This window comes from Gouania willdenowi, chromosome 12 (assembly GCF_900634775.1).
Source record: "Gouania willdenowi chromosome 12, fGouWil2.1, whole genome shotgun sequence".
NCBI lineage: Eukaryota > Metazoa > Chordata > Actinopteri > Blenniiformes > Gobiesocidae > Gouania > Gouania willdenowi.
Window position 1 is genome coordinate 6,780,961 of NC_041055.1, and position 13,702 is coordinate 6,794,662.

The following is a 13,702-nucleotide window of genomic DNA, read 5'->3' on the forward strand; positions in this document are numbered from 1 at the left end:
CAAATTATTGGAGCTGTTGGTTTCACACATTAGTTAATAAAGTTATATAAAATGCTAATGTGCAAATACATTGTAAATGCAACTGCAATACTCAGATAAACATTTTAAGAGGGGGAACAAAACAAGAAAAAGAGAGAAAAAAAAGAAATAGGAAAAATTAGAAAGAAAATGGATTTAAAAAAATTGAAAATTAGAAAAAGGGGAAAAATAGAGAAAACATGGAATAAGTGCAGTGATAAAAAAAAAAATCAATAAAGGAAGAGAAATGAGAAGAAAAAAGATAGAACAAGAGAAAGAGATGAAGAGAAAACAAGGATCTCATGTCTGGTTTCTGATTATAAGCACAAATATTTTAGGGAAATGCAGAGAGAGAGAAAAAAAAAGACAAAAAATTGAGAAAGAAAAGAGGGTGACACTTTACTTGAAGTTTTAGACAAAGTTTTAGATCAGAGCCGCTGTCTGCTCTGATCCCAGCTGATCAGAGCAAACAGACACTCAACATCCAGACAGCAAATGAATTGCATCTGTTCTCTTCACCTTGGATAATGTTTATCTTAGGTTTACAAGCTATTTATCCCGTCTGAAATCACTCACTCTCTCTGACTGAAAGCGGATATCGCACAGTCCGCCGCACATATTGAGAGGGACCTCCACGGAGTCTGTTCCTTTCGAACACGTTTATGCCTTTATTCTGTTGCTTCGCCACCTCGTCTTCCTCTTTCCTTTAGCTTTGTCATGTAACCGATGTGCCAAAAGCCGCGTAAGAGACTTCCGCTGTTCCCTATTCTCAGATTGCGAATGCGCATTGACTTTTGACGGGCAGCCAATAGTAATGCTTAAAACAGCTCATAGATCACCCTGTTGGTAGAAAGATCTCTGATTGGCTGAAGTCCAGCGTCACGCTCCTGGATTTCTAAAGCTCATTTCCAGAGCCAATAGAAGGAGCAGAGATTCACTGTCCACTCAGAACACTTTGGATTACAATATGCTCAAATAAGATTATGGATTTTTGACCAAATTACGCAAAAAAAAAAAAAAAAAAAAAAAAAAAAAAACTTACATACTGCAGCTTTATGTATAACACTTCAAGTAAAGTGTTACTGAAAAGAAGGAAATAAAATAAAAACCCTTCGGCGTTTCACAGGCTGATCAAGGAGCAACATTATATCGATACGAAAATTTATGAATTGCAAAGAAATCATCAGATCGTGAAAGTTGGTTTTCCATCGTTGATGTTTATTATCTTTATTACACAAAATAAATCACTTTGAAGGTCAGATCACTGCAGTGATTAACCAGCACACCAGTGATCAGTGAAAAAGTAAACGTCTGTGCTAAATACAGAAGACTGTACAGTTTGACACGTTTGGAAAATGAGACGCGTCTCAGTCCGACATCGCGCGTCTCAAATTTGATCAAACATTTACAAAGCAGGAGCTCAGCATCCTTCAAAACAACACACAAACACTCGATTTAGTCGTAAAAAGGAAAATAGATTTGGAAAATGGGGTGAAAAAAAACAAAAAAAAAACGAGTAAACAAAAGTAGGAAACTTAGCCATGAAATGGATGGGGAAAAAATGAGAAAGAGGGAAAAACAGAGAAAGAGAAAAGAAAACTAAGTGGGGAAAAGTTTTTTTGTCTTTCTGTTTTTTTAAAAAGAGGGGAAAATAAGAGAAAGTGATGAAGAACAGATGGAAAAACAGAAGAAAATAGTGGGAGAAAAAGTGGTTAAATAGAAAAAAACAAATGGAAAATAGAAAAAAGGAGGGAAAAGGAACAGATAAACATATGGCTCAGTCTTACAGACAAATGGCGGACACAAACAAAGTGCAGTGAGAGCATCTGATTAAAAATGCTGCTTTTTACGCATGTTCTCAATGTTTGAGAATATTTAAATTAAAATAATTATAGAAATTTTTACAACAAAATGAATCAATGGCAGTGGGACCATCGTAATACTTCCCAGTTCGCCGGTACTCAGTGGAAATGATGGAAATCCAATCATAGTTTCTCATGTTTGTAGATGAATGTGATGTTTGTGGTAAAACGAAACGTTTCTCAGTCTGATGTTACTCATCGCGTTTATTACCTCCATAATTTAATCAAACATCCTTCAAGACAAAACACACACACGCTCAGGGAGAGGAGACGAGATGATTGGACGAAGGCACCTGAGTGTGTAATAGTGCTCGGCAGGCAGAGGAGAGTTCCCGTAGCGCACGTGGCACTTAATCTTTGTACAAACAGTAGTTGATCCAGTCATGGCTTCAGGAGCGTCTTTGGTTGGTCGGAGCGTCTCCGTTTATGGAGTGCTTCAGTCGGTCAGTCCGTGTCGTGTTCTCCGAGAAGAGCGTCCTCCTCTTCGGTCCAAACGTTTCCTGCTGCTGCGTCGTCGCCTTTACTTTGCTGTGGGAATAAAACCAGAGTCACCATCAGTAAAACCAGGCAACAAAAGCAACGCAGGCACAAAAACACAGGGAAAGATTATTTCAGCAACTCTGGTAGGGTTATGCATTGCCATGAATCTGATGATACGATACACGATTTGCATGTCATGATACAATATATCCCTATACTGAAGAATACGATATCAATAATTACAAATTTCCCCTCTACAAGTTAAAAATGGTATTTTATTTTTATTAAACTTGCGAGAACAAGTAAATGGTAACCAACTGTAATTCAAGTACCAAAATCAAGCCACTTAATGCAGCATCAGTCTGCTCTGCACCTTTGTAATTTCATTCATACTTCTGCACTAATGCAATATACCATATCATATCATATCTGCACACCAGGTTTGGAGGTCAATTATAATTGTAATCGCGTAATTGATAATCATTTACAATTATGGCATCATTATAACTGTCATTTTAAAAATCTGTTGCTGTTATAATCGTAATTGAATAGTAATTGAGTTCAGATAATTGACTTTGTAACTGTAATAGCATGGAAATTACATAAAAACTGTCATAAACAATTTAATTTAACGCAAAACTGGGGAACCACGTTACAGTTCTATGGCTTACACATACATAGTTAATTAAAATGTTTCAAATCAACTATCAGTTATCTTAAGGATCAATGTACAATTTTTAATTATTAAATTAAGGGTGACACTGACAAAAAAAAAAAAAAAAAGTCTCGGACACACACACCCACACCAAAAACATTAAAACCAATATTTTCATTGATTAGGAAGCCTAGCAACGTAACCTATAATTGAGAAACAAATATGTTTTAGTGTATTTTACAGCTGATATAAGTCATATGTCATAACTGACAAGTTATCATCAGAGATGCTAACACAAGACGAAGGTTACGTTTTATGGGCTTATTTATTAAAGGCTCAGTAAATGTGATTGTAATTGAACTTTAGTAATTGAGAATGCAATTGTAATTAATGCTTAGGGGGAAAATAATTGTATTTTTAAATTGTAATTGGAAAAAATGTCGGTCAATGTAATCATAATTTATAACTGAACATGGATAAACAAAATTCTAATTTAACAATGTAATTGACCCCAACCCTGCTGCACGCTCACTGTACATATTGTAAATACTTGTTGTGATGTTCTGTCTTTATAATTTATATATTCTACATTCGTAAATGTCTTGGGCAGAGAAAACAGTAATTTTGATTCTCTACATTTCTTCTACATATTGTGGAATGGACAATAAAGCGGACTTTAAAAAACAATTGGTATGTTTATCAAACTGTCAAATTACATTTTTCAAAAAAGTTAAACTTTTGCTTCTACAACAGATTCCCATTCTGTTAAGTTCTTAAATTATTTAATAAAAAAAGTAACCATATACTGTACATCTATAAAAGTGCCCAGTATGTTTTATAAAAATAAAGTGCAATCAACTTCCAAACTAGAATGCATAGAGTAAGTAGTTTAACAAGGTCTGATGTGGTTCACGGACACTTAGTGACCGGGAGTTTACGTGCTACGCATATGTTACACAATTATTAATTTTCATTAAAAAAAATTCCAAATTGATTTTTTTAATCTATACCATAATCGCACTGTGAAATAACATGATACATCGGCTAATCGATTTTTTTTCTCACACCCTTAAATGCTGGGAATATTTATGACATAAATGAAAATGAAAAAAACTTTAAAAAAAGAAAAAAACTGGAACATTTAGTGACACGTGGATTCATTCGCTGCAGAAAATAGTGCCAACTGCAGTCATAATGTGGGAACAATCAATCAGGTGAAGGGTCCACCCATGTGCGTGTTTATATTTGTTTGGGTGTGTGCGTGTGTATTTGTTTACATAACCATTTAAAGAAATTTTTACAACAAAATGAGACTGGGAAAAAAGGATTGTGTGTCTATTGTCAATTTGTTATCATTTTTTGTGTCTTTGTTGTGGTTTTCTGCATCCATATTGCCATATTCTGTGTCTTTGTTGTGGTTTTCTGCGTCCACATTGCCATATTCTGTGTCTTTGTCGTTGCCATAGTCTGGATCTTTGTCGATGTTTTGTCGTAATCATTTCTTGGGTCTCGGTTGTCGTGTACGCCGCTGTAATTTTGCATGCTTTTGTTTTATTTTGTGTATTTGTTTTGGAGGCCACACAAAATTAGTCTGGGGGCGTCATTTGCCCGTGTCTGTTCTACACCTACATATTTTCTCTGATCAAGTCTTTAAAAAAAGTGTAAACTATTTTTGCTCACTTTTGATTGTGGCCCCCTGGTGTTCGAATGTGTAAGTAAGCCTTTCCCCTGAATACTACATGAACACTGATCCTCACGTAAAGTCAACCATTTTCTCACAAATGGCATAAAAAAAAGGGCACTCTGTGTGTGTGTGTGTGTGTGTGTGTGTGTGTGTGTGTGTGTGTGTGTGTGTGTGTGTGTGTGTGTGTACCAACCTGTTTTCTGCTGCGTCTCAATGCCTGGTTTTACAGAACCTGAATCCGAAGTCTAAAGAACGACAATCAGTCACCGACCACAGACCAACTCGGACGGACATTGAGGTTAATCAGACGACATGCGATTAGGCGTTAATGCGATAAAGCGTTAATTTGCGTGATCAAAGCGCACTGTCAATGATTAGTGATGATTCAGCTTTAAATTGAGTGGAGAGGAAATCTGTAAACATTTGCACATCCTTTCACTTTTTGGCGTTAAACACTTTCACTAATCCTCATTTAACAGCTTCGAATATTTTCTGATTTGAACTTTAACCTGCAAATTTTTACTTTTCGTGTTCTTCTTTTAAAATTACATTTTTTTTTAAATTGAATCCAAAATAATATTCAAGTGTTTTTACAAAAAATAAGTTAATTAAATTAGTTTATTTTACTATTAAAGAAAATAATCAACAATAAAAACTAAAATGAAAAATAATAAAAATAAATAAATACATTGCAAGTATGAAAAAAAAAAAACTTTAAAAGTAAATTTAATTATTCTGAAATAAACAAAGAAATTCTTAAAAAAAAAAACTACACCTAATAAAGTCTTAGAACTAAATTAAAAAAAATTACAAATACTATATACATAAACAACGGAAATAAATACTCCTTTGCTTAAATAGAAATAAAAGACTTACCCCAATGGGTCTACAATTTATAAATAAAAACATTAATCAGATAAATCTTTAAAAATTATCTGTTTGATTCCTTTTTAAATCAAGGTCAAAGCTTTGAAAACCATAAAATGAAATAGTTAATAATTTCTTCTCTTGATTTGGCAAATAAAAAGAAAAAAGAAAATAAAACTGGTAATTGATATAACTAATGATTATAATAATTAATACAAATAATAAGATAACATTTTAAGATACAAATAAATAAAAATCTAAAAAAGAAGAAACAATTACAGCTAAAATTTAAACATTTGGCAACATGAGAAATTTAACATAAATAATAATCATAAAATAAATAAACATGAAATCAGAAATGGTTTGAAAACAAAGATTTCAAACAAATTGATTTTCTTGTCAAATTTGAACCATAAATTAACTGATTTTTCCAAACGTTGGGATTGGAGAAAAGAGGAAATCATGAGGTCACATTTTGTACGTTTTGATTTTAAGTTTCTACAAACCGAAGGAATTTCTGCTGTTGAGGAGCTCAGCGCGAGTAGAGAACGTGACCTCTGTGAAACACAACAAGTAAACAAATAAACAAGATGTGAAGGGCCGATCATGTGACCAGGGAGGGCATAACAACATTAAGGGCAGGATTAATCATTATCATTCTTTATAGCACGTGTCAAACACAAGGCCCGGGGTCCAAATCTGGCCCTTTAGACTAGAGCAATAAATGCAGCTTGGAGGATAAAGTGGGAATTATAGAAACGATGAATCATTGTCTAAAAACACCAAGTCATTCAGTTGTAGATATCTCAGCTCTTACAAATACGTACATTCAATGAAAGTCCAAATATTTGCCAGGACGCACAGTTTTCCCATGCTTTCGTAACATGACAGTAATCTCTAATTGCAAATTGTTGAAAAAGAAATCTTTATCTTCCAAAATCCTGCAATTTTATTAAAATTGAAATAAAATGAATAAAATTGAATAAAATGTATTCACAAACTCAAGGAAAATAAAAAATTGGATATTGTCACTAACTTCCATTACTTTACATATATTTATAGGGTGGAATAATGTTAGAATTCCATCTTTGGCCCTTGAACCAAAATATATTTTACACCACTGCTTTATAGGATGTTAATATTCCCTCCCTCACAGTTAACTGTGATATCAGCTGATGGAAACACTGCAGGAGAAGCTTAGCCTGTTAACTCAGTGAGGCGCATCCACAAAGCCAATCCTTCCTTTTGTACTATTCATTGTGGAAAGTACATACAATTTTCTGATCTTTCCTTTACTGAAGGTCTGGTAGCTCAGGTGTTGGTCTCCCATCTTTTAAAAGCTGTCCTTTTTTCTCAAAAGAAAGTTTCTTTATCGTCTATAGCGCTGTCATCCCGTCTGTAGTGTTATAATCCCACTTCTAGCTAGAGAACGTAGCAGTAGCCACTCTATCAATTCACTAATGCACTGTGAACTTATGTATAGCATTTAGCATAGCACGGTTGCCTCCAAAGGCAGCGTAGAGAGCTGCCTTTTTAAGTAAATGATTTTCATTTATGGCATAATTATAATTGTAATATTAAAAATATGTTGCTGTCGTAATCATAATAAAATCGTAATAGAGTTTAGATTGTTATTACCTCCGCCAAGCGCAGAGCGGTAAGGTTATGTTTTATCTGCCAATCTGTCAGTGTGTTCGCAAAATAACTTGAAAAGTTATGAATGGATTTGGATGAAATGTTCAAAAAAATTGATAAATAAGACAAGGAACATGCGATTACATTTTGGTGATGATCTGGCTTACAAAAGAAAAAAAAAGAAAAAAAAAATATATATATCCCATTTTTCCCATCCACACTGTGGAACTTCTTGTTGATGATGTCATAGAAAAACAAAAATATAACTGGCCCTCACAGAGCATGATTTGTAACAAGTTTACAATATTTTAATACCTATTTGACAATTAATAATATCATTGTTATTTCAAACGCTAAAGTTATGTTTTGATTATCAATGAATCTAATAGTCTATATAAAATCAATGCAGGACAATATATCACAATATGAGTAGAAATTAGCTTTTCTAGTTGTAATTGTCAATTATATTTTACGCAAAACTGGGGAACCATGTTACAGTTCTATGCGCAGTTCTACACATATGTAATTAATTATTAAAATACGTTTCAGATCAAGCTTTACCACATTTTACCATTTTAAATAAATTGAAATCTAAGGCTATACTGACACAAAAAAGGCTCTGACAGCCACACATTAAATATTAATACCTATATTTTAACTGATTAGGAAGCCTAACAAGGTAACCAAGAGATGAAAAACAAATTAGATGATAGATTATAATTTTTTGTGTATTTTACAGCTGTATTAGGACCCTTTATCAGAAGAGATGCTAACAGAAAGCTAACACAAGAGGAAAGATAACTTTCATTAGGTTACAGTATTTATTTCAGGCTCAGTAATTGTGATTAATTGCAATTGAACTTTAGTAGTTGACAAAGTAATTCTAATAGATTTTCTGAGGTTAGAAAATTATTTTTAATTTAATTGTAATTGGAAAAATGCCAGTCACTGTAATTGTAACTGAACATGGGTAATTGAAAACGTAATTGTAACTGAAAAATGTAATTGACCCCAACCCTGGTACAGGGGGAACTTGAAAGAGTGAAAATAGAAAATTAATAAATTAAGCATTTGCATTTTTAGTTAAAAATGATAATCATAATAATGATGGAAATTATTTTGGTTAAAACATGAACTGAAAATAAAAGTCAGTTTTGGTCCCCGAACAGGCAGGAGATGACTGGAAATTATCAAAACTATAGAAATAAATCTATTCAGGAACCACTAGTACTGTTCCACTTTTAGGTTCTTTAAAATGTGTGTTAACACTAATTATTCCATCATTATGCTTTACAGTTGTTTTTTCATAGAATTCTGAGCAAAATGTTGTAGTCTGAAAAAGGGGTACTTGGATTCAGAAAAAAAAGAATGAGGGCACTTCAGCCAAAAAGGTTTGGGAACCACTGATATAAATCATTAAATAAATAGGAACATTGCATTTATTATAATGTATTGATCTTTATTATCTTTACTTTGTATTTTATTATTTAAAGGAGATTTTCCTTCTCACGAGTCTGTGATTCTAACGCGAACTGGAACCAGTATGATTGTAGTGGGATCAGTGGGAGCAGGAATTTGTTTTAAATGGACTGGGATAGTTTTGTTAGCCGCAGCAGAGCTAATGCAGCTAACGGCAGGTACAGGAAAGGCTGAGGTGTTAGTGAGGAGGTGCAGCCCGTCCTGCTCGGCTCAACATGCAGGGGTCTCACAGAGCTGTCCATGCACAGCCATGACGCATTAGCACTAATTATTATTGATTTATTACCTTTATCCTGTGATGCAGCAGCGCGGCGATGACGATGGTGGCGAGGCCGAGCACGATGAAGCTGTACTGCATGTACTCCATGACGGCCGGGAGGATCACCAGGTTAGTGCGGAAGGTGGAGAGGATGGGCCCGTCGATGAAGCCGCTCTGAGGGTTGGAGGGAGGACAGCGTTAGGCAAAGGAATCAGAATCGCTTTGATTGATCAGGAACCAATCAAACTGATTCTAATGAAAAGCCGATCAGCTGACGTGGCAAAGGTCGTAACAGACTGTTCATAAACTGGAGCTCTGTCACACAGTCACATCAAAACTAACACCATTCATAGGGCCTCTAATTCTCTGACCTCAAAACATACTGAAATTACAAAATTCACTTCCTCCAACGGATATTTTGAAGTAAAAATCAGAGGCTCTTCATTCACACACATTGACTTACTTGCCTACGACTCCATTCAATCGAACAAATGTTTTGGGATTGTGCAAGAAAAGCCAGAGTACCCAATAAAATAAATAAATAAATACAATGCAAAATCCCTGATGTTATAGTGACTACAAACTGCATCATTTTCAACCTTTTGGCATTAAACTTATACATGTAGAGCCATGGCTGTCACCTGTGGTTTTTGTTAAATGCTGAGAAAAGTAAGAGCTAACTGACGTCAAACTGTGTTTTTCCCCTTTTTGTTGCATTTTAAAAAAGTCTTTAAAGATTATTTAAGTCCAAGTAGGCCTTTTGTTTTTTTATCCTGAATATGATCTGCTTCTTTGGTTCACACAGCATGTTGTAGTTTTTTAGATTTAAATTCTAATTTGTTGAATGAGAAACAATAATGACAGATTCATGTGATCAGTATTCACAGCAGCTCTAATATATGGTTTTCAATGAGTAACATGTGCCTGTGAAGGTGACTTTTATGTCCGACTATAGAAAAAAACATTGGCGTTCACGTTACACTGATTTACGCATTTCTGAAAACTTGGCTCCACCTTCTTTCGGTTCATCGTATTGATAACAGGCCTGGATCAGAGTCCATGTGATAAAAAAAAAGGGATATTGGGTTGGTTCTAAACTACAGGGAGTTTTATAAAGCAGTAAGTCTAATGTCTGAGCTGATAGCTGAGACTTTGTTTTCTTTTTCCAAACTCATATGAATAAGAAAATGATGTATACATGCAACAAAAAAAAAAAAATTCAATTTTTTCATTTTATTTTTTTAAGCGTCATTAGTTTTAAAATTGTAATTAAATTAAGTTGATAAATACATAATAATATAATAAATTCCACAAAGAAAAAAAATTACATTGATAACTATTCCATATAAATGAGTAATAAAATTATTTAGGTAAACATTAACACATATTTTCCATTAAAAAAAAAATGTATGTAACAATACAAAATATTTTCCAGGAATTACTTTATGCTGATTGTATAATTTTAGTCCATTTTAATGTTATATTTTAGACATGTAGCTTATCAATTTAATAGGAAGCAATATTTTTCACTACATTATACATTATATCAAATGGTAATATGAATCTATTTTAGCTTCAAAAACTTCATTATGTGCAGCAAAAAGCCTCAAATATAGTTTAAAGTCAGTCAGCCATTTCATTTCTCTGCATTTAACAAAAACAAGGTATTTTTTTAGACACAGTATCACAGACTGAGAAGACGCCGTAGCGTTTGACTTTTCCTCGGCTTTCATTAGAAATCTGTTCAACAGATTATCAGCCGATCAAGCAGAGCATTTTCGCAAGATCGTGCAACAGCTCACCTCTTCAAACCAGATCATGGGCATCACCACCTCTGAGATCTTCCCAGTTTCTCTACAAGGAGGAGGAAACAGTGAACTTGAAACTTGACAAGGGGGGAAAATGGGTTAAAAAGAAAGGATAAATAAATAAATAAAATACATAGGTAAATAAAATCAAACCATAAATAAACAAATCAAAAACATGGATAAACAAAGGCTAATAAAATAAATATAATCAGTCCCTCCAGGATTTCGTGGCATTTTTTGTGATTGTTGCGGGCTGAAATGCCTGATTTCCCGGGCCATTTTTCCAAAAGTTGCAATTTTTTTTCAGCCCTAAAACACACTTTACTCACAATTAAGTTCATTTTTTCTACCAATTATAAATACATATTGGCCAGACATGTTCTAGAAAAAATATGCTTTATTGTTGAAAAGCAAACACCAACACAATTTTGCAAAACATGCAAACACTTTTTTTTAGCTTATATACCGAGCATAACCTGAATGCAAAAGATGCAACAGTTTTTAATCAAAATGATCATCAGAAGAGCAAGTAGTCAGTAAACAATATTGAACTGGTTTTATACTATGCTGTTGTGGTTTTATTATGTACTGTTAAGTGACCTTGGGTGACCTGAAAGGCACTGATGTTCAAATAAAATGTATTATTATTATTATTATTATTATTATGGAATCTTAAAGTGCATAACATGAACCTGTCATGAAGATATATTTTTAGGCATAACAAAAAAACTAAAAAATACAAAGCATTAACGAACATACTGTATGTAATGATATTGTGTGCTTCCTGTTTGTTCTCCCACATGGGGTTGTGCACTTGCTAACATTCTCTTGATGTGCTTTGCAGAAGCAAAATGCTTGTCCATAGACGACTTCCGCTTGTGCTCGATGATAACATTGCATTTTGAACAAAAAAGTTTACCTCCACTCTGATGAAGCAACGTTTGGTACTGTTTTACACGGTCCTTAGCTGATATTTTTGTTGGCAAATGCGAGGTATTTCTATCGCACATGACTCCATTGAATGCTTCTTCCCGGCACTAGTTGAAAACAGGATGTGACGTAGGCATTTTCTTCATCGTAGGTTCCTTGTCAGCAGCGCAAAGTATAGATATAATATACGTATACGCACCGCTCAAGAGGGCGGCAGCAGTCGATGCGGCATCTACGTATATATGTCTATGGCGCAAAGCCCTTAGTACGTCCTCCGCTACTTCCGTACCAACTATAGGCGCTAAAAATGCCAAAAATAACAATAAGCGGCCACATGACCTTGATATGATGATGATAAGTTTCTTTTCCGCAAAGTTGCGGTAAAGTTACGGGCTTTTGGAAAAATTGAAATGCCGCACTGATTTAGCGGAGTTTGCTCGATTTTGTGTTAATAGTTGCAATCGCAACATCATGAAATCCTGGAGGGACTGTATAATGGCTAATAAATGTATAAATACAATAATGGAACATATATAATTAAGAATACATAGATAAATCAATCAGTAAAACGATAAAAAGATTTGATAAAAAGATAGATAAATAAACATCTTGAATTAAAAATGATGGATAAATAAATAAAATGCCTCCTTACGTGATCCCTGAGACTCTTTTCATGTAGAGGTTAAGCTGCAGACGGATGGAAACGTTCAGAGGGATTCCTGTGTCCTGAGGAAAAATGAAACGCAAATAAACCACAAGGAGCAAAAAAAACGCACCGTCATTACACAGATGGGAACTTCATGTTGAACCAGAACATATATACAAATATGATAAAGTCACAAATACCAGTCCTCGTTCTCATCAGTTTATCATGGATTAATCTAAATGATCATCTAAAAAAAACTCAGTAAATCGTCTGTAAACGGTCGCATTTACTGGTTCAATAAACGGAAAGAGATACAAAAACAGGTGTGAATCATAACAATCTGATCGCTAGAGCGGACATGGGCTCGTCTGTGAACAGTCACACTTACAGACCTTAGAGTCGCTGCTAGCTTACCAATAAACAGGAAGAGATTCATCACCTTTACAATAAGTGCTGACTAGGCCACTAGGAGTGAGGCCCAAAGCCAAGGCAGGCTGACTTGATATTACTTGATATTATTGGATGTAACGATTAATCGTAAGGCAGTTAAAAATCGATTCATAGGTATCACGATTCATATCAATTTTCTGAAAATTGAATCACAGTACTTTTTTTAAACAGCAGAGGGCACTATATATTTATCCTTCTCTGTCCAAAGGCGGGCGGAATCTGCTACTACTTTCTGTCTAGCCGCATTTTACTCTTAAACATGTTCATAAATGATTCCTTACCCCTTTAGCACCGAAAGAATATCTGTAATATTACATGAATATCTGTAAAAGTCACGTTTTTCCATTAGTTCTGTCTGCTAGCATAGCATCTCTTCTTCACTGCACAAAATAGCTGCATCCCAACCGACTACTGGGTTACCAGCACCCTCTGTTGGTCCAAACAAATACTGTATCTGACAAATACAATACAGTTTTTTTTTGTTTTTTTTAAAGTCCAATTGTTAAGGCACAAAATACATTTTCAGTTGTACTTTTAAAAAGAAAAAGGAACTATTATGCAGTTTTACATTGTTTACAACAGAACCAGAATTTAAATTAATGGGCTTCTTCATTTGTATTATTCCTTTATTTCATTCAAGATTTATTTTTAGTTAAATTGCATTGTTCTGAATAGTTTATCAAGGGATTCTTTTGACAATGAAAAATAAAAGGAAAACAGTAAAGTATTTTCTAGTTTTTTTTTCCCAAAAAATAAAGGAATATTTTTCAATCATTATTTGTCTACAGTCCCATTTTGTAAAATAAATCGTGAGAGAATCGTATCGTGAACCCAGTATTGTGAATCAAATCGTATTGGGAGTTGAGTGAATCGTTACACCCCTATAATACTGTATCATGTTTTTCTGCAGTCAGTGCTTTCTCCTCTTC

The 13,702-nt window shown here is 34.1% G+C and overlaps 1 protein-coding gene across 4 annotated transcripts in view; it reads right to left on the reverse strand.

The window, feature by feature from the left end:
* Window positions 1-1,215: 1,215 nt before the first annotated feature.
* The window catches only part of scarb1 (scavenger receptor class B, member 1), a 36,976-nt gene continuing 24,489 nt past the window's right edge, over window positions 1,216-13,702 (reverse strand). For 2 of the 4 annotated variants that reach the window (XM_028463066.1, XM_028463065.1), the window contains exons 9-14: window positions 12,330-12,403; window positions 10,742-10,793; window positions 8,967-9,113; window positions 6,073-6,123; window positions 4,893-4,944; window positions 1,216-2,408 (exon numbers count right to left, since the gene is read on the reverse strand). In XM_028463066.1, the coding sequence (XP_028318867.1) occupies window positions 2,401-2,408; window positions 4,893-4,944; window positions 6,073-6,123; window positions 8,967-9,113; window positions 10,742-10,793; window positions 12,330-12,403 (384 nt within the window). In that variant the 3' untranslated portion in view covers window positions 1,216-2,400. The remainder of the gene's footprint in view (window positions 2,409-4,892; window positions 4,945-6,072; window positions 6,124-8,966; window positions 9,114-10,741; window positions 10,794-12,329; window positions 12,404-13,702) is intronic. The other 2 variants (XM_028463068.1, XM_028463067.1) reach the window with 2 other exon arrangements.